This window comes from Dreissena polymorpha, chromosome 6 (assembly GCF_020536995.1).
Source record: "Dreissena polymorpha isolate Duluth1 chromosome 6, UMN_Dpol_1.0, whole genome shotgun sequence".
NCBI classification, from domain to species: Eukaryota; Metazoa; Mollusca; class Bivalvia; order Myida; family Dreissenidae; genus Dreissena; species Dreissena polymorpha.
Window position 1 is genome coordinate 33761449 of NC_068360.1, and position 19802 is coordinate 33781250.

Below are 19802 nucleotides of genomic sequence, written 5' to 3' on the forward strand. Positions count from 1 at the left end.
ATAAAGAATTTTATGTTAAATCAGAAGAAGGCATTGCCGATGCTGGTACGAAAATTGCTACTGAGCAATGCAGTTATGAGGAAACCGACATTAATAAATCTGCAATGAGAAGAAAAAGGCTGGAATCAAAACGAGTGAGCTTCCACGAAACGGTTGAGGAAATTACAACAGAAGCATATCAAACATCAAGCTCCTCAAGTGGTGGAGATAAGGACTCTGAAATTGGTTCACCAGATACTTTCCTTTCCGCGAACACTTCAGAATTGTGTTACGATCCCGACGATTCAAGTCCGGGTGATGCAAGCAGTCAGAATGCTGCCTTTGGCAGTGAATCTGATGTGACACCAGATACTGCAGGGAATGCAGCTGGAGATGATGTGGAAGCAGAGTCAGATGATGAGGACAGTGATGAGGTCAGAGAAGGTCAAGAAGAATTTCTCAAGTTTGCTCAAAGCTTGGCAGAATGTGGTAAAGATGGTGCAGCAGATTCTGGTGTTGGGGAATCTATGTCAAACACGACACAAGTATCTCCTGCTGAACCTTTAGAGCTTTCTAAGAGGCAGTTTCAAGAGAGAGATGATGATGAAGAATGTAATGAGGACAACAAGTGTGATGAAGATATGGATGAAGCTTTTGATGACAGTGATCATGGAAAAAATGGTGATGGCAGGTTGAAATGTTTGAGAAAAGTGAATAGAAAGACTTGTAAAAGTGTCAGACAGGTTGGCAAACCAGCATTTGGTTGTCATGTCGAGGAGGAGTCCAGTTCTAGTGATTCTGACCGGTGTCTTCCAAAGAAAGATAAACGTCCCAGTATTGACCCTTTGGAATCCCTTGAGCAATTGCATGACAGCTATGTTTCTTCTAGTGAGGAGAGCTTGGAAGGAGAGAACAGCGTGTGATGCATTGCTCTCAGAATAACACTGTTATTGTGTACAAAGATACAAGGATTTGTAAACATTATTATAACAACTTATACAGGGAAGATTTCACATTACATTATAGCTATCATGATCATTTCAGGATGTATTTGATCTGCCATGGGCTCATGATTCAGGCTATGAACCTTGAATTTTTTATGCCCCCGGATCGAAAGATCGGGGGCATATTGTTTTTGGCCTGTCTGTCTATCATTCATTCATTCATTCATTCATTCATTCATTCATTCATTGTGTGTGTCCCAAAACTTTAACCTTGGTTAAAGTTTTACAATAACTTTTGCAGTATTGAAGATAGCAACTTGATATTTGGCATGCATGTGTATCTTATGATGCTGCACATTTTGAGTGGTGAAAGGTCAAGGTCATCCTTCATGGTCAAAGGTCAGATATATGGCTTCAAAGCGGCGCAATAGGGGGCATTGTGTTTCTGACAAACACATTTCTTGTTTTAACTATTATTATTATTTTTTTGAGTGCATATGATATACTACAAAAAAGGTAATGATATTGTGTCACAGTGAGTATATCAATCAATAGATACATGTACAAATCTGATAACAAAAATAGTAAAATACTGGCTTAGTAGCAAGTCATACTCGTGTATTTTTTGCACTTGTTTAGAAAACAATGACGAGTGAACAAACCAAGTGGCTAAACTGTTTACTGTTTTAGATTTTGCTCAATATTTGTGGAGATTACAGCAGCTTTCTAACTGACTTCAAAATGATTAAACCTACATTTTAAAGGTTGATTTTTAAACTCTGTACTTTTAAGACAAATCTGCTAGATATGAGAGAGTATGTTTACCCAAGAAAGTATCCTAGTTGAGGAATCAAGAGAAAAGGATCAAATAAATGATTTTCAAAATTGTGGCTTGTCAATAAATCACCTAAATGTTAACTAAGCTAGTGACATGAAGTTGATTTATCATTTAAAAGGTCAGGTCATCATTTTGCCAGTTAAAACTTACTATCCTGTAAATTAGACTATTATAGAAAAGACTGATAATTTGTGTACTTTCTATTCTTTATCTTATCGAAATGTGGATCAAGAGGTATAATTGAACTTTTTTGGACCACACAACTGAGAACTCTCTCAAACTTTATTGCTCTGCAAAAATTTATAATTTTAATAACATACTAAATCAGGTTTTCTGGGCATGTAAATAATGTGGGATATTGGTAGTTATTTAAATAATCTTCTGTCATTATACTGTCATAGTGTTGTTTGTAAATGTATGTTTCGTGTATAGACATTTTGTGCCATAGACAATGTTCTTTCAGTGGTAATTTCATGGTTAGTGTAGCTGAGTAGGTCTTTAAAAGCCATCATGTGTAATAAATCTTTAATGAAATTAAATTGTTAATGATTTTACGGATGGAAAATGTGACAAGTAATTAAAACAATTTATTCAGGACATTCTTAAAATTGTTAAACGGATGTTTTCACAATTTTTTGTATTTTTCGCTCACTCAAGGTGAGCTATTCACATGTGATCACCCTATATCTGGCTGTGTGTGATGTACAGGTCATACAGTTTGCATGCCATTTTCATCAAATTTTTATTGAATAAGTATCCGCATGTTATAAAGTGCATATTGCAAAAGTTTTTGCTTGTGCATTATTTTTGAAGTAGTTGTTGCCATTTGTTTAAAATTACATATAAAACCTTCTGTGTGCAACTCCTGCATTTTGTGGGAAAAGTCAGAAGTAGCACAAACAAGGTTACTTGATTATCATTTTCCCCCATAAGAAGCAAAGTGAAAATGGCTTTTGAAACCAGCATAAAACAAGAACAGCCAGCAAGTAACTGGCAGTTTGTTCAGGTTTTGGCTGCTCATCAGTATCTAAGGGTTGGAAGTGAAGCCTTTAAAACTTGAATTAAGTAACAAAGGTCTGTTTTTAAAATTAACTTTCTAAGGGACTACAAATGCGTCAAAGCTTGTATTTAAGTGGTAAAGGGTTATTATACCACTGACTTTCTCAGGTGAGCGTTCAACGATCCTCTTGGTCATCTTATTCGGAAGTGATAATTACACATCAATGAGATTTCTTATTTTACCCCTGCAAACAAAGTCCCTTTAAATAAGATGCTGAATTTATTGACAATGCAGTCAGGTAACATACTATTTGGTTACCCTTTGATTGGTATTTTTCCTTAATTTTAAATTGAGAACAAAGATATGTGTTTAATAATAAAACAAAATTAAAAATTAAATACAAGACAGTAAATTTGAAATACCGTAATATCTCTTAATTTTTCGGACACTTAAATTGTTTGTTTTTTTGTGTCTGAAAATTTAGGTACAAAAAAATAATAAAAAAATTCAGTCATGTGTCGGAAAATTTAGAGACAAAGACACAGGTGTTCGAAAAATTCTTATCAAAAAATAAAAAATATTGCTATGGCAATCTGATAAAGCAATGTTTGAAGCGTCAATTGTTGGAAGAAATAATTACAGGTGCTTGTTAAATTCCATGCTGTATGGTATACATTTTTGTCCCCGACCGGTTTTACCAGAGGGGACTTATGGTTTTCGCTCTGTGCGTCTGTCTGTCTGTCACACTTTTCTGGATCCTGCGATAACTTTAAAAGTTCTTAATATTTTTAAGGTTCATGAAACTTTAAACATGGATAGATGGCAATATGGACATTATGCACTTCATTTCATTTTGTTCTTAAGTCAAAAATTCTGGTTGCTATGGCAACAAATAGACTAGAAATACTGCTGAGAATGGTGGTTTTCTGGATCCTGCGATAACTTTAAAAGTTCTTCATATTTTTGCATGAAACTTGAAACATGGATAGATGGCAATATGGACATTATGCATGTCATTTCATTTTGTTCCTACGTCAAAAATTCTGGTTGCTATGGTAACAAAAAATTATATATAAAAATTGACAATGGTGGAATTTCTGACAATGGTGGAGCCGGTAGGGGACATATATTGCTTGGCAATAGTCTTGTTTTATATATGTTTCACTTTAAGCTGTTGGGTGAAACCATTGTCTAATACCGGTATACGCAAAGTAATGGTCGATTGCCATAAGGCATTTGTCTGTCATATTTTATGACCTTAATCCGTTTGAAAAAAAAAATGCATGATCGAGTGTCACCAGATAAGTGTGACAGGTTAAAATTCTGGTAAAATAGCATTGTAAAATAAACTGACCAAAAATTAAGAGTCATTAATCAAACTTTGAAAACCGGTGTCATGAAAAATATATTTTGGCTAAAAACGGGGGTGTCTGAAAATTTTGAGTGTCTGAAAACTTAAGTAATTACGGTACTGAAGAAGATTGTTGCATCTTGAATTCTCAGCATACATTTAAAATACATCTTGTTGCTTTTATTTAAAGTGTTGCATCCAAATATTTTACATCTTACAATACTATGGCTGTTATTTCCCATCTAGCCAACTTTCTCTATAAATACTGCTGAACAATTTTGTATGGGATCCCTCAAGTATTTCACATACTTCATGTGTACATTTAACATTAATCAGCATTGAGTGAATTGCATTATTCTTTATGTCTTAGGGAAATATAGAAGTGATAGTGGTATTTTTGTATTGCTCATCATGATATAATCAAAAATATGTTGAAGGTTAGATTATAGTGTACATCAACCTGTTTTTTGAGTAGTAGTAGTATGAGGGTTCATTTTCCCCTACTTAAGCAGGATCTGCTATCCCCCCCCCCCCCCCCCCCCCCCCCCCCCCCCCAGAATGGGCTCCTATCATGCAGCAGTTTATTTTCTTTAAACTTTTTTTGTTTTCTTACCTCCAAAATTCTCACCGTATCCCAAAAAATTATCAAATTCAAATAGGTTCTGTCTTAAGTGAGGAAGAAAAACCCTAAAGATGTTTATGGATTAGTTTATATTATTTATCATGTTGAATGTTATTGACTGAATAAAATGTTTTGTAAGGTAGAATTGTGTCTTACTGTTGATTGTAGAATTCCTTTTCAAGGATTCTGAGAAATCAAGTCATGTGTTTCCCTGTACAATACACCTTAATAATATGTGTCTCATGGGCTGAATGCATGTGTGTACAGTTTTGTCCCAGATTAGCCTGTGCAGTCTACCTTAACTGGATTTTCACAAAGAAGAGACTTTCTTAAAACAAAAAATACTATACAAGTTGAAAGTGTCATCCCTGATTAGCCTGTGTGGACTGCAAAAGTTCATCTGGTATGACACTTGACTCACATGCATCAAGACTCAAGTGTGGTATTTACTGACTCACAAATATTCAGTATCTTAAAATCATAAGCTACCTAAAATTAAAAAAAAAGAACAAAGCAAGAGTTGAGTATGGCAATGTTGTATAGGCTAAACACGTGTACCATAAGTTCTGTAATAAATGCCACCATGCCTTACATATTCCTAAGGCGGGTGGGGTTGGGGGCTTTCATTGAAGGTCAAAATAATGGCATTATTTTATTTATGCCACTATAATTTTTTTTTTATTAATTTGACTGTGTGTAGCTTATTATAGTAATATGTCAGAGAAAGATTTACCTTACACATGTATTTGGATTGACTGTTCATAAGCCAATGCAGGGTTTTTTTTGGCCCGATTTTATAGCCGAAATTCGGCTATGTTCCCAATCCCAAAAAGTATACTTTTTTCCCAAAATGTGGCAAAAAATTCCCAATTGCCAAAAAAAAAAAAAAATTTTTTTTGTTGTTTTTTTAAATTTTTTTTTAGAAAGAAGTTTTATGTGTATTTTATCTCAATTTTAATTCAATTACATCTAACAAAGTATTATATGATTTTTTTCTTTTAATTTGAATGATTATAAAGAGTTAAATCAAATTTAGTATTTTCCTAATCAGTGGACTTTTCGTGTGGAAAAAAAGGCTAATGAATTTATTTTCCCAATTTCATGAAATGCCGATAAAATTCCCAATTCCAAAGCCATGGGCTATCTTCCCAAAAAGTGGAAAAAAAAACCTGCAATGAAAGGCTTGGAATATGTAAGTAATTTTAAGAGTGGCTATATGGTAAAAAAAAAACATTGGTTCTTTGGATACAATACTTTCACGCTCAACTCTTAATTTGCTTGTTTGAGTCAAACATTAAGTCATAATAAAAATTGAATGCATGGGCCATCTTTCAACTAAATATCCTTGTTTAATAATCATAAAAATCAATGTGTGCTTTGTTGTACCAATTACTTTAAAAGTTACTTTACATAAAAAGCTTTCTGAAATTGAGCAATGATGTCCTTAAAGTCTGAGGAACAATAATACAAATTTTCCAAGTCTCTGTACCATGGTTTTTCTTAAGTTGTCTGAAGTTTTCTTTGCACGCCTGTCACATGGACAATTCTAAAGGTGAGACGATAGTAGTGTTTTAATGTGAACTACAGTAAAATATGTTGTGTTGTACAGCATAAATTGGCAGTTGTTGTTTGTATAGTTGTTGTTGAAAAGAACCCTCGAGTATTTTTTTGAAAGAACAGTAAAAAATAAAAGTATCCACTCATGAAATTTATGTGTTGACAGCATAAGAATTTATTGTGAGTGTTAAACCTTTATGATGGTTTTATAATTCAATAACATGAGCTGTATTTTAGCAACATATTTGTTGTCAGTGTTATTTAAAAAAAATATGCCTTATAATCCTGATATACATTGTTTTGTATGTCTTTGGTGTTTTTCGGTTGTTGTAAGACCTGTCCTGTACATCTATATTTGATTTTGTTCTTTGAAAATGTACCCCCTTTTGGTTTGAAAACCATCACATGTACTGCACCCATTATCATTAAATAGGTGATAGCAATATATGATTGGTTGATTTAAATTTTAGGATACTTTTCATTGGTGAATATTCATAGTAGATAGTTTGTATTTTCCATAGGTCATAATACTTTGATTGGCTGACATTTTTTGCTTTTGGTATTGTGGAATTTTCCTAATGTTCTGTATATGTACATGTAAATAATATTGTTCTGTGATATATAAATATGGGCTGTGATCTGTGAAAAAAGATCTTTAATGCATGTGCGTAAAGTGTCGTCCCCTATTAGGCTAATGTGGGAGGACACTTTCCGTTTTGATGATATTTATGTTTCTAGAAAGTATCTTCTTAGCAAAAATCCAGTTATGGCCCAAAGTGTCATCCCTGATTAGCCTGTGCAGACTGCAAAGACTAACTGCCCAGGCTAATCTGGGACGACACTGTACACACATGCATTAAACATGCATTACACAGAGCGCGGCCCATACATTTAAAGTGAAACTTCCACAGAGCTGCACCAGCAGGAGAGAAACCTTATAACATGTCCCTATTAATGGCACGAAATCAATTGCCAAACAGAAAGACACAATACTTAAGCACTAGAAAAGACACACATATACAAGAACATGAAAAAAACTGTGGTCACCACTGCCTTGGAACAATTAGTGCAACTATTGGGGTTTTAATGCGGTTTAAAGGAGCTCCAGATATTTAGAGATATATTACGATATAATGAATACATTTTATTGTTATATGGTCAGTTTTTTTTTTACAATATTTTCATTTACCATATAATTTATAACAAGTGCCCCTGTGGGGTTTATCATTTTGCCCAAGAAAGGGGGTGCACGTTTATTAGAGGGCAAAATAATAGCATTATTATATATATATATATGTCACTATATGAAAATAATAATAATGTGTCTGTGTTGCTTAGTATTCCAACATTTAAGTCAAAGATTTCTCTAAGGCATGAATTTTTGCACTGAGTTATTTTGTTTGTTTTTTAATTGGGGGGTGGGGTAAATAGGGTAGAGGTGTGTTTAAGACAATATACGTTATGTTTTGCATGCTGGCACAATCATAAATTTTTTATAATAATTATTGTTGTAATTTTACATGCGGTAATTTATATTTATTTAGTATGAAAAACATACATTGTGGTATTCTCCTAACCACCATTAAAGTCAATTAAAGCTTATTTCTTTGCATATTCACTTTTCAGACACTTTACACGAATATTCTTTTTGGAATTTTGTGATATCTAATAATGTGCTTATCTTAGACTTAATTCATAGTAAATGTAGCTCATTATTAAAGCAGAATTTGTGTGTATTTCCCGGTAGGGTAGCATATAGCATTTGAACTGTCTGTCCGTTTGCCGTCCAAAAACTTTAACATTGGCCATAACCTTTGCAATGTTGAAGATGCAACTTGATATTTTGCATGCATGTGTATCTCATGGAGCTGCACATTTTGAGTGGTGAAAGGTCAAGGTCATCCTTCAAGGTCAAAGGTAAAAAAAAATCCAAGGGAAGTAACAAGCTATAAAGGGAGATAATTTCTATTTATCATTTGGCAGGTACAGATCATTTTTACAAGGGAAGTAATATTTTTTAAAGGGATATAATACACACAAAAAATTCAAAGCAGCGCAGTAGGGGGCATTGTGTTACTGACAAACACATCTCTTGTTTTTTATACGCCCGTATAAATACGGGACGTATTATGTGAAACCCCTTGGCGGCGGGCGGGCGGCGGGCGGCGGGCGGGCGGCGGGCGGCGGGCGGGCGGCGGGCGGCGGGCGGAAGGCATCACTTTGTCCGGACTCTAATTCAAATTGTATTCATCCGATCTTCACCAAACTTGGTCAGCAGTTGCATCTAGTTGATATCTAGGCCAAGTTCGAATATGGGTCATGCCGGGTCAAAAACTAGGTCATAGGGTCAATAAGTGCATTTTCAAAGGGGCCACTTTGTCCGGACTCTATTTCAAATTGTATTCATCCGATCTTCACCAAACTTGGTCAGCAGTTGCATCTAGTTGATATATAGGCCAAGTTCGAATATGGGTCATGCCGGGTCAAAAACTAGGTCATAGGGTCAATTAGTGCATTTTCAACGGCGCCACTTTGTCCGGACTCTAATTCAAATTGTATTCATCCGATCTTCACCAAACTTGGTCAGAAGTTGTATCTAGACAATATCTAGGTCAAGTTCGAATATGGGTCATGCTGGGTCAAAAACTAGGTCACAGGGTCACTTAGTGCATTTCAAGCATTTAGCATGGTGTCCACTCTCTAATTGAAGTAGTTTTCATCCAATCTTCACCAAACTTGGTCAGAAGTTGTATCTAGACAGTATTTAGGTCAAGTTGGAATATGGGTCATTCCAGGTCAAAAACTAGGTCACAGGGTCACTTAAACCATTTCAAGCATTTAGCAAGTGCTCTCTAATTGAAGTAGTTTTCATCCGATCTTCACCAACTTTGGTCAGAAGTTGTGTCTAGACAATATCTACATGTAGGTCAAGTTCAAATATGGGTCTTGCCAGGTTAAAAACTAGGTCACGAGGTCCCGTAGTGCATTTCAAGCATTTAGCATGGTGTCTGCTCTCTAATTGAAGTAGTTTTCATCAGATCTTCACCAACTTTGGTCAGAAGTTGTGTCTAGATGATATGTAGGTCAAGTTCAAATATGGGTCATGGTAAAGTTATCAAGTTGTCCAAAGTCTTAAAACGGGCGTATCTTGTGACAGTTTGGCACTCTTGTTTTTTGTTAATTTTTATTTAAACAACATAAGTTAAATTAATTAATGTTCAACATAACTGTATTATTTAATATTGATGTTTGTCTACATTTTAAGATCCCGAATCCGAATCACCCAAGGGCCGCACATATAAGTTCAACAAACGTGACATGTCGGCCCCGTTGCTCGGCGCTCACCCAGCAGATCGCGAGAAGAAGTCACCTGAGCGCCAACTTTCAAGGACAGCCGAACTCGAGAACATTCCAGACACAGTGTTGGAGGAGGAGGATCAGCATGTGTCATTCTCGGTGAACTCCCCTGGGTGAGTTAAATCTACAGTGGTGAGATTTCATGTGTCTTTCTATTTGAAGTCTCCTGTGTGAGTTGTATCTACACAGGTGAGATTTCTTTCAACTGAAATCCTCTTTTTCACTGTAAATATTGCTTCATATACAAGATTTGCTTTTGACTGTCAAAATTGCTTCAACCAATTTCTTTCTTTTGTTTCCTCTATTAGCTGATCTCCATTTGACTGCCAATATCAGCTTCGTGCCTGATAGTAAATTACCCCTTTAATCAGACACTGTTTGAACCCTTTACCCAGAGGGGGTAATCACGTGATTATTAAGATGGTGACGTCCATGCCGAGGCAGGTATTTTTTGCTGTTTTATACCCTTTATTACTTGTATTAACTTTTTAAATTCCGCTCACTTTCCAGCCATATTAGCAAGAAAGTTAATGGTGTTTATTATCCCCACGCTTTTAAAAGCGTGGGTATTTTGTATTAATCTCCGCCGTTTGTCCTGGAAACTATCTCCTCCTACACTACAAGCACTAGAACCTTGAAACTTACACACATGTAGCTATGAGCATATGTGCAACGGTGCACTATTTGGAATTGTGATCTGACCCCTGGGTCAACTGTTATGGGTAAATAAATGGGTAAAGAAAAACGCTCATTTTACTAACAACATGCGACGCACATGATAATAACGTTTGACCCAGGGGTCAGATCAAAATTCCAATTAGTGCATCGTTGCACCTAAGCTCATAGCTATCATGTGTTTAAGTTACAAGGTTCTAGTGCTAATAGTTGAGGAGGAGACAGTGGCCAATGGGGGTTGGAGTGGGGCCCAAAATTTTGTTTTAACATAACTTCTTCATTTATTCGCCAATTGACTTCAAATTAATACTGAACATCTCTTATGAAAACAGGGTCTATCTGGACCATCCATGTCCACATGACCCACCCCAGGGCCGTTGATAAAGTTATAGGCAGCTTGGTTCCCATTTTCTTTCAAATTTATCGAGAGGTCCATGGGTACTACTTCCCCGTACCGCCAACTTTTTTTTCATGCCAAAAATGTTCGTACCCAATTATTTTCGTACCAAAATTTTTTTCATACCAAAATTTTATTTCGCACTCCAATTTCCCCGTACCCCCATTTTCATACTCGAAATTTTTCGTACCCATTTATTTTTCGTACCCAAATTTTTTAGTTTTGGCATAATTTTTTCATTCCCAAAATTTGTGTACCCAATTTTTTTTTCGTACCCAATATTTTCGTACCCACATACACAATTGTGGTGATGTAGATAAACTTAAATTGATGCTTTTATATCCATCCTCTTCAAAAGCATCGTCACACCAGTGCTGTCAGTACTTTGATTCGTTTTTGTCATTGATTATCCCCATGCTCCAAATTATACCAGGGGGAATTATGTGGGCATCTCTGCCATCTGTTCATCCGTCTGTCCTGGCCACTATCTCCTCTTACACTCTGAGCACTAGAACCTTGAAACTTAAACACATGGTAGCTATGAGCATATGTGCAACAGTGCACTATTTGGAATTTTAGTCTGACCCCTGGGTCAAAAGTTATGGGGGTTGGGATGGGGCCGGGTCAGAGATTTTTACTCAATTTTTATACGCCCGTATAAAATACGGGACGTATTATGTGAAACCCCTTGGCGGCGGGCGGGCGGCGGGCGGGCGGCGGGCGGCGGGCGGAAGGCATCACTTTGTCCGGACTCTAATTCAAATTGTATTCATCCGATCTTCACCAAACTTGGTCAGCAGTTGCATCTAGTTGATATCTAGGCCAAGTTCGAATATGGGTCATGCCGGGTCAAAAACTAGGTCATAGGGTCAATAAGTGCATTTTCAAAGGGGCCACTTTGTCCGGACTCTATTTCAAATTGTATTCATCCGATCTTCACCAAACTTGGTCAGCAGTTGCATCTAGTTGATATATAGGCCAAGTTCGAATATGGGTCATGCCGGGTCAAAAACTAGGTCATAGGGTCAATTAGTGCATTTTCAACGGCGCCACTTTGTCCGGACTCTAATTCAAATAGTTTTCATCCGATCTTCACCAAACTTGCTCAGAAGTTGAGTCTAGACAATATCTAGGCCAAGTTGGAATATGGGTCATGCCGGGTCAAAAACTAGGTCATGGGGTCACTTAGTGCATTTCAAGGATTTCATGGTGTCCGCTCTCTAAATGAAGTAGTTTTCACCCGATCTTCACCAAATTTGGTCAAAAGTTGTGTCTATATGATATGTAGGTCAGGTTTAAATATGGGTCATGCCGGGTCAAAAACTAGGTCACGAGGTTACTTAGTGCATTTCAAGCATTTAGCATGGTGTCCGCTCTCTAATTGAAGTAGTTTTCATCTGATCTTCACCTAATTTGGTTACAAGTTGTGTCTAGATGATATGTAGGTCAAGTTCGAATATGGGTCATGCCCGGTCAAAAACGAGGTCACATGGTGCATTTAAAGCATTTAGCATGGTGTCCGCTCTCTAATTGAAGTAGTTTTCATCTGATCTTCACCAAATTTAGTCAGATGTTACATCTAAATGATATCTAGGTCAAGTTCAAATATGGGTCATGCCAAGTCAATAACTAGGTCTTGAGGTCACTTAGTGCATTTCAAGCATTGAGCATGGTGTCCAAAACCTTCGAACGGGCGTATCTTGTGACAGTTTGGCACTCTTGTTTAAGGTTATTTTACATTAACTTCTTCATTTCAACACCAATTCACTTCTGATTGATACTGAACTTCTCTTATGACAATACGGTCAATCTCGACTTTGCATGGCCCCATAACCAACCCTGGGGCGCCCCGCCCACATAAACCACGCCCATCCAAAATTTTGTTTTAACATATCTTCTTCATTTATTCACCAATTGAATTCAAATTAATAGTGATCATCTCTTATGACAACACGGCCTATCTCGACCATCCATGTCAACATAACCCATCCCCGGGGCCCCACCAACATAGGCCTTGCCCACCCAAAATTGCCTTTTAAAGGGGCCTTTTCACAGATTTTGGCATTTTTTAACTTATTCATTAAATGCTTTATATCGATAAATGTAAACATTGGATTGTAAAAGCTCCAGTAAAAAATCAAGAATAAAATTAAAAAAAGGAAAAGAACATTGCCCGGACCAGGTTTCGAACCAGTGACCGCTGGAGTCCTGCCAGAGTCCTGAAGTAAAAACGCTTTAGCCTACTGAGCTATTCCGCCGAGTACATACACTTGAAGTATTTTATACGTTATATAAGCAATCTTCGTAGTTTCACAAAATTTAACGACAAAAACAGAACTCTCCAAATTATTCAATCGTTTCGCGTTGCAACGCTTTATAATTTTTAGGTTTTAAAATCGTCAAAAGATGCATATAATGGCTATATTAGACCATGGTAAATGTTCAGTATTACTGTTTCCTCACAAATATCATAACTAAAACGAAAATTTGCGAATCTGAAACAACTTTTTTCAATTTTGTCAATTTACCAAAGCGTGAAAAGATCCCTTTAATATAACATCTATGCAACGTGGGGATACGCGTTGGCCTCTGCCGCGCCATTTCTAGTTTCATAGTTACATTCTCTCTTTATCTCTACTTTACTCGCTGCAAAATTTCTTAGCGGGCTGACCTAATTAGTGCTCCACTTAAAAAATTAGCAAGTAGTAAAGTTGAGATAAAACGAATTTAAATACGAAATAAACGCTAATTACCTTTTTACTGATATGGCTGGAAAGTGAGCATCATTTAAAAAATAACAAGAGTAATAAGGGTATAAAACTGCGCAAAATAAATGTCTCGGCATGGACGTCGTCATCTTGACTATGTGTTACCACTTAGATAAGTATTATGGTGCATTTGTAATCCCTTAGTAATTTTAATTTAATGAAATACCTTTTTTACAAGATTCAAGTTTTAAAATCTTCATTTCCAACCCATTGCTACTGATAAGCAGCAAACAGCATAAAACCTGAGTTACTCACAGGCTGTTCTGGTTTTTTGCTGTTTGTCCATAGCCATTGTTATTTTGCTTCTGAGTGGGAAAGGGTTAACCCCGTAATCCTTGCATTCACTTTTGCTTTCAGCCTGATGAATGGCCACAACCACTCGCAGACCACTACTACCATGACAACAGATGTGGATGCCGAAGAGGTTGAGGAAGTCTCTCAGAATAAACCGCATCATTCCCCGCCCCCTCCCCCAGTGGTAAGAATGACACAGCATTTATAAGCGCTGTGAGTTCTCTTCTTTCAGCTGATATCTTCACTATGACTGTCAAAACTAATTAGCTCAGTTGTCATAGTCATAGCCATCTCGTCGTGTCGTGTCCGCCAACCGCAAAACCTTAACATTTTGTTAAGGTTTTGAACGTTGGCTCTAAAATCAAAGTGCTTCCACCTACAACTTTGAAACTTCATATGTAGCTGCACCTTGATGAGTTCTACACACCACACCAATATTTGGGTCACTAGGTCAAAGGTCAAGGTCACTGTGACCTCTAAAAAATATTAACAATTCTGACAAGCTTTAAAAATGCACCGGCAGCCGAGCGTGGCACCCATTATGCAGTGCTCTTGTTTTACAAATAGTTATTAGCTTTGATTACAAATGTTTAATTGAACCCTGTAAGGAGTTGCTACCCTGTTTATAGAATCAGAGGGTATCACTTTTACTTCATAATTACCACACATAGTTTATGTATGAATGGCTGAATTTTAATTATACCCTGACAAACGAAGTTTTGACGTGGTCACTCTGTCAGTGAGTTTGTTGGTTGTTCACATAAAATGTTTAAAATGTCTGGACAAACAACTTTCATATGATCAAAAAGCAGCATGGGATATAGAAATGGTAGATGTATATGAATGTGTCTTTGTGCTTCTGTCAGTCACAGCCATATTTGTGAGACGTGTATTTTTTGATTGTGATTTTCAGCAAACTTTTACACAATCATTATCTCCCAAGTTCTTTAGGGCATACTGTCAAGGTTTTGCAATTGAGTGATATTTCAGGAATAATTGCCATTTTTACCATTACATAAGAGTTTCTGTGTGCAATGCCTTTTACATTTTGCAGGCGATTTTCATCAAATTTTACACAAGTATTACCTGCAAGTACTACTGCGCATATTCTCAAGGTTTTGCGATAGCATTATGTTGATTATGAAGTGTTCACAGTTTCTGCAAGTGCTACATGTAGATGGCACATTGTCAAGGTTCTATATGTTAAAAATTACATATTGCAAGGGCCTTGTAATTTTTGCATTTTTTCTTCTTTTCAATTTTCTAAAAATAAAAAATTGGAAATGTTTACTGTACCCTTACGAGAATAATGCACCTCTGGTGAGGGATACATTGTCCGTGAAGCTTCTTGTTTCAGGTGATTTAAATGAAACTTCACATGTAATCGCCAAGAAGTGTAGATGCTCATGACACTGTTCATATCTATGATTCACATATTTTTTAGTCTTTTCCCTTTGAGTATAGGTGACAAAGTTGTGTGTGGTTATAAGTCACATTGTTCACAAAGCTGTAGTGCAATATGTAGCTGCTGAAAATGATATGTGGCTGTCACTTTTAAACCACACTAATGTTTTTTAATGTCTAAATGCCTTAAACAGGGGTGTGATTTCTCTTCCTTTCAGCTCCTTTTCTCCCTTTAAATGCCATGATAGATGTTATGGTAAGAGTATTTACTCCCCTGAGCTGCATGTTAACCCTTTCCAGCTCAGAAGCAAATTCAAAATGCAATCAGAATTAACAAATAACTCTTGGTTTGTTCAGGTTTGATGCTCTTTGCTGCTTATCAGTACCTTAGGATTGCAAATGAAGCCTTTAAAACTAAATCTAGTAAAAAATGTCTTTAATTTGATTTTCTTATGAACCACAAAAGCATCCAACTGCTATCTGAGTGATGTGCCTAATGCAGAAGGGTAAAGTGTGATCCCAGTTTAGCCTGTGCAATCCAGACAGGCTTATCAGGGACAAAACTTTCCGCCTATCCTGGATTTTAGTTTACAAAAGACTTCCTTTAAATGAAACATGCCACAATAGGGTTTATTGTGTCCTGCAGGTAAAAGTTGGTTCTCCGCCCGGCCGACGCCAGATCACAGTGACCCCTGTGGTCCCACAGAAGGCGGAGCTAGTGGAGGACAGGGAGGCAACCATAGTGATGTCAGGGGACTATTACCCCCCACCCCCTCCACCCCTCCCCCTCTCGCACGACTCCTCCCTCGTGTCACATGACCTGTCGTTCTCGTCACCTGGCCCTGCCTCCTACCAGTCTACACCAAGGAAAGATATGAGGTTGGAGTTTATGTGTTAGCATATTGATAAAATTGCTTTGTCCGCAACCCATATTCACCAAACAATTCTTAGACTTAGTCTAAAAACAAAGTAAAACTACTCAAGGTTCAAGTCTAGCATTGCAGTTTAAACCTTTAATTACATAATTCTTTGTTTAGAACAATATGTTAATAAAAAATAATAATAAATTATGTGGGCAGACTTACCAAAAGTTTCTGACAGACAGACGGTTATTCAGCCAGTGATTTTACATGTTCAAAGTTTGTTTGAACTATCCAAGATTAGGGTATTATTTATTTCAGTTAATAGTTCAGATTTTCTGTGTACTAATTTGCTGATTGTCAGTCTCATTCTATGCTTGCTGTCCCTACAGGTCCAACATGAGCGGAATCACCAGCAACATCAGCACACTGTCAGAGACCCGATCTGAGGGGGGCTCAGAAGGGGGAGACAAACACAGGAGTAAGGTGAGTACGATACAGCCCCTTGGTAATGCCCCTTGCACACTGTCAGAGACCCGATCTGAGGGGGGCTCAGAAGGGGGAGACAAACACAGGAGTAAGATGAGTACGATACAGCCCCTTGGTACTGCCCTGTGACATGCCAGCTTGCTGTCGTGGGCATTACCTATGTAAAATTGTAATTTAGCCGCGCTCTTGGGCAATGGGGCTTAATGCATGTGCATAAATTGTTGTCCAAGAAAAGCCTGTTCAGTCAGCACAAGCTAATCAGGGATGACACTTTCCTTCTAGACTGAATTTTGTGCAAAAGAGACTCCTTAAAGAAAAAAATCATTAAAGCAGAAAGTGTCTTCTGTGATTAGTCTGTGTTGACTGCAGAGGCTAATCTGGGACTCCTCTTTAAGCACATGCAGTAAGCCCCATTACCCCAGAGCGCAGTGCAATTGTAATCATTATTAACCTTGCAGGGTTGAAGGAGATATACCATTGATGTCTGTAGACACAAAATTGTCCAACAAAGTACTCCTATACTTAATCTTTTTGATTTACTGTACAACAGTAAAACGTGCAGGTGCTGTTCCTTAAATAAGTTGTGCGTTTGGATGATCCTATTTTTAAATTTATAACATGATTATTACAACTTGTTACATGTTTCAACATGTTGCATCGGGGCTTTTGGATGTTAATAACTACTGTGACAAACTCTTGTAGATGGTTGCATCCTTAGACATGGGTATGCTGTATCAATTAAGAGTGTATGTTTTGTTAAATTGGTGACCTGTACGCAGTCATTTTTATTTATGATCCAGGTATTTGTTTTCACTTTGTTTCTTTGTCCATTCAATTTTCAACAGTGTAGCAACTTTACTTGTTTAATAGTCTTGCGACAAATCTAGTTTAGTTCCCTATATCCAGGCATAAACATCATCTGCTGTTATCAGTAACTTCAATAGAGTCCAGCAAACATTTTCTTCATATAAACCCTGTTTAGAAAAAAATGAAAATGGCTATATGCAACCTGCATAAAACCAGAAGAGCCTTAGAGCAACTCTAGTATGTTCATTTTTTCTGCTGTCTGCTGTTCACTAGTATCTAATGGTTGGAAATTAAACTTTGAAATTGGGAAAAAGTCTTAAATTAAATTAGATCTTTGTGTGGACATGAATGCATTAAAGTGCATATCTGAGTGGTTAAGGGTTAAACAACATTGGTGTTATATCCATGTTAACCAGTTTTTGTTCACTAATGGAGACTCATTCTTGGAAAACTGGGCTTAATGCATGTGTGTAAAGTGTTGTCCTTGATTAGCCTGTGAAGTGTGCACAGGCTATGCACCGGCTAATTAGGGACAACACTTTCCACTTCCTGGAATTATTTGTTTAGAGGAAGCCTCTTCTAAAGCAAAAACCATTTTCGGTGGAAAGTGTCGTCCCTGATTAGTATGTGCAGACTGCACAGGCTAATCTGGGACGACACTTTACGCACATGCATTAAGCCCAGTTTTCACAGAAGATTTTCATTTTCAGAAGTACCCAGTGGACAAGGCGTACTACATCGCCAAGGAGCTCCTGATGACAGAGCGCACATACAAGAAAGACTTGGAAGTCATCACAGTGGTACGTTACAGTGTAGCTTTAAATTTGAACTGCAATCTGGGAAAACAGGGCTTTATGCATGTGCGTGTTCCCTTAGGTTAATCAGGAATCACACTTCCCCCTAGACTGGATTTGGCTAAGAAGAGATTTCCTTTAAATGGAAAATACCATAAAAGCGGAAAGTGCAGTCCCAGATTAGCCTGTGTGGACTGCACAGTCTAATCTGGGACATTTTATGCACATGCATTAAGCATGGCTTTACCAGAGCGCAGCTAACTTCCATATTTCATTTTCTGATGCGTTAATATTTCTTTATTTCTGAACATACACTTAAATGGGTTTGTATGGTTGGTTAAAATTGAGAACTTGTCTATTTGCTTTCTGTTAAATCATTATTATTGATGTTCTCTTTTTTTTCTCCAAAATCGGAAGTCCACACAAACGTTTGTTGTTTTCAGCCAGGTAATTTCATGCTGAAAAATATGTATGCTTTAACAGTATTTGCTATATAGAAGTTGGTTGCTGGATTATTTTTAGCTCATCTTTTTTTTGAAAACAAAATATGAGCTATTGTCATCACCTTGGGGTCGGCGTCAGCCTCGGCGTCCGGTTTAGTTTTGCGTTTAGGTCCACTTTTCTCATAAAGTATCAATGCTATTGCATTCAAACTTGGTACACTTACTTACTATCATGAGGGGACTGGGCAGGCAAAGTTAGATAACTCTGGCTTGCATTTTGACAGAATTATGTGCCCTTTGTATACTTCGAAAATTGAAAATTTTGGTTAAGTTTGGTGTTTAGGTCCATTTTATTCCTTAAATATCGAAGCTATTGCTTTCATACTTGCAACACTTACTAACTATCATATGGGGACTGTGCAGGCAAAGTAATGTAACTCTGACTGGCATTTTGACAGAATTATGTGCCCTTTTTATACTTAGAAAATAATAAATTTGGTTAAATTTTGTGTTTAGGTCCACTTTATTCCTAAAGTATCAAGGCTATTGCTTTCATACTTGCAACACTTACTATCATAAGGGGACTGTGCAGGCAAAGTTATGTAACTCTGACTGGCATTTTGACAGAATTATGGGCCCTTGATCCTTAGAAAGTTGAAAATTTGGTTAAGTTTGTGTTTGGTCCACTTTACCCCTAAAGTATCATAAATATTGCTTTCATACTTGGAACACTCGCACACTATCATAAGGGGACAGTAAAGGACAAGTTGCATAACTCTGGTTGTCATTTTTACGGAATTATGGCCCTTTTTTGACTAAGTAACTTTGAATATATGGTTAAATTTTAAGTTTAGATCCACTTTCCTTCTAAAGTATCAAGGCTTTTGCTTTCAAACTTCAAATACTTTCATGCTATCATTAGGGTACTGTACCTTGCAAGTTGAATTTTACCTTGACCTTTGATTGACCTTGACTCTCAATGTCGAATCATTAAATTTTGCTAAAATTGCCATAACTTCTTTATTTATGATTTAGATTTGATTGATACTTTGACAAAACAACTCTTACCTGACATACCACAATAGACTCCACCCAAACCATCCCCCAAGCCCCCCCCCCCCTTCAAATACCCCCCCCCCCCCCAAATTTTTTTTTCTTTTCTTAAAGATCATCTAGTAAATGACCACCACACCCTAACACTACCCAAGCCCCCCCCCCCCCCC

General features: G+C 37.1%; 1 protein-coding gene and 1 long non-coding RNA gene across 7 annotated transcripts in view; both read left to right on the top strand.

The window, feature by feature from the left end:
• LOC127834756 (FERM, ARHGEF and pleckstrin domain-containing protein 2-like) overlaps positions 1 to 19802 on the top strand; it is a 129505-nt gene that overhangs the window by 79885 nt on the left and 29818 nt on the right. For all 6 annotated transcript variants that reach the window (XR_008028112.1, XM_052360784.1, XM_052360788.1 and 3 more), the window contains 5 exons: positions 9557 to 9761; positions 13846 to 13966; positions 15833 to 16065; positions 16439 to 16532; positions 18053 to 18142. Coding sequence is in view for 5 of the 6 variants with exons in the window: in XM_052360784.1 (XP_052216744.1) it covers positions 9557 to 9761; positions 13846 to 13966; positions 15833 to 16065; positions 16439 to 16532; positions 18053 to 18142 (743 nt within the window). In the remaining variant the exon portion in view is untranslated. The remainder of the gene's footprint in view (positions 1 to 9556; positions 9762 to 13845; positions 13967 to 15832; positions 16066 to 16438; positions 16533 to 18052; positions 18143 to 19802) is intronic.
• LOC127834766 (uncharacterized) lies at positions 11442 to 11878 on the top strand. The gene is made up of 2 exons (XR_008028117.1): positions 11442 to 11580; positions 11737 to 11878. It is a non-coding gene; the product is annotated as an uncharacterized LOC127834766 (long non-coding RNA).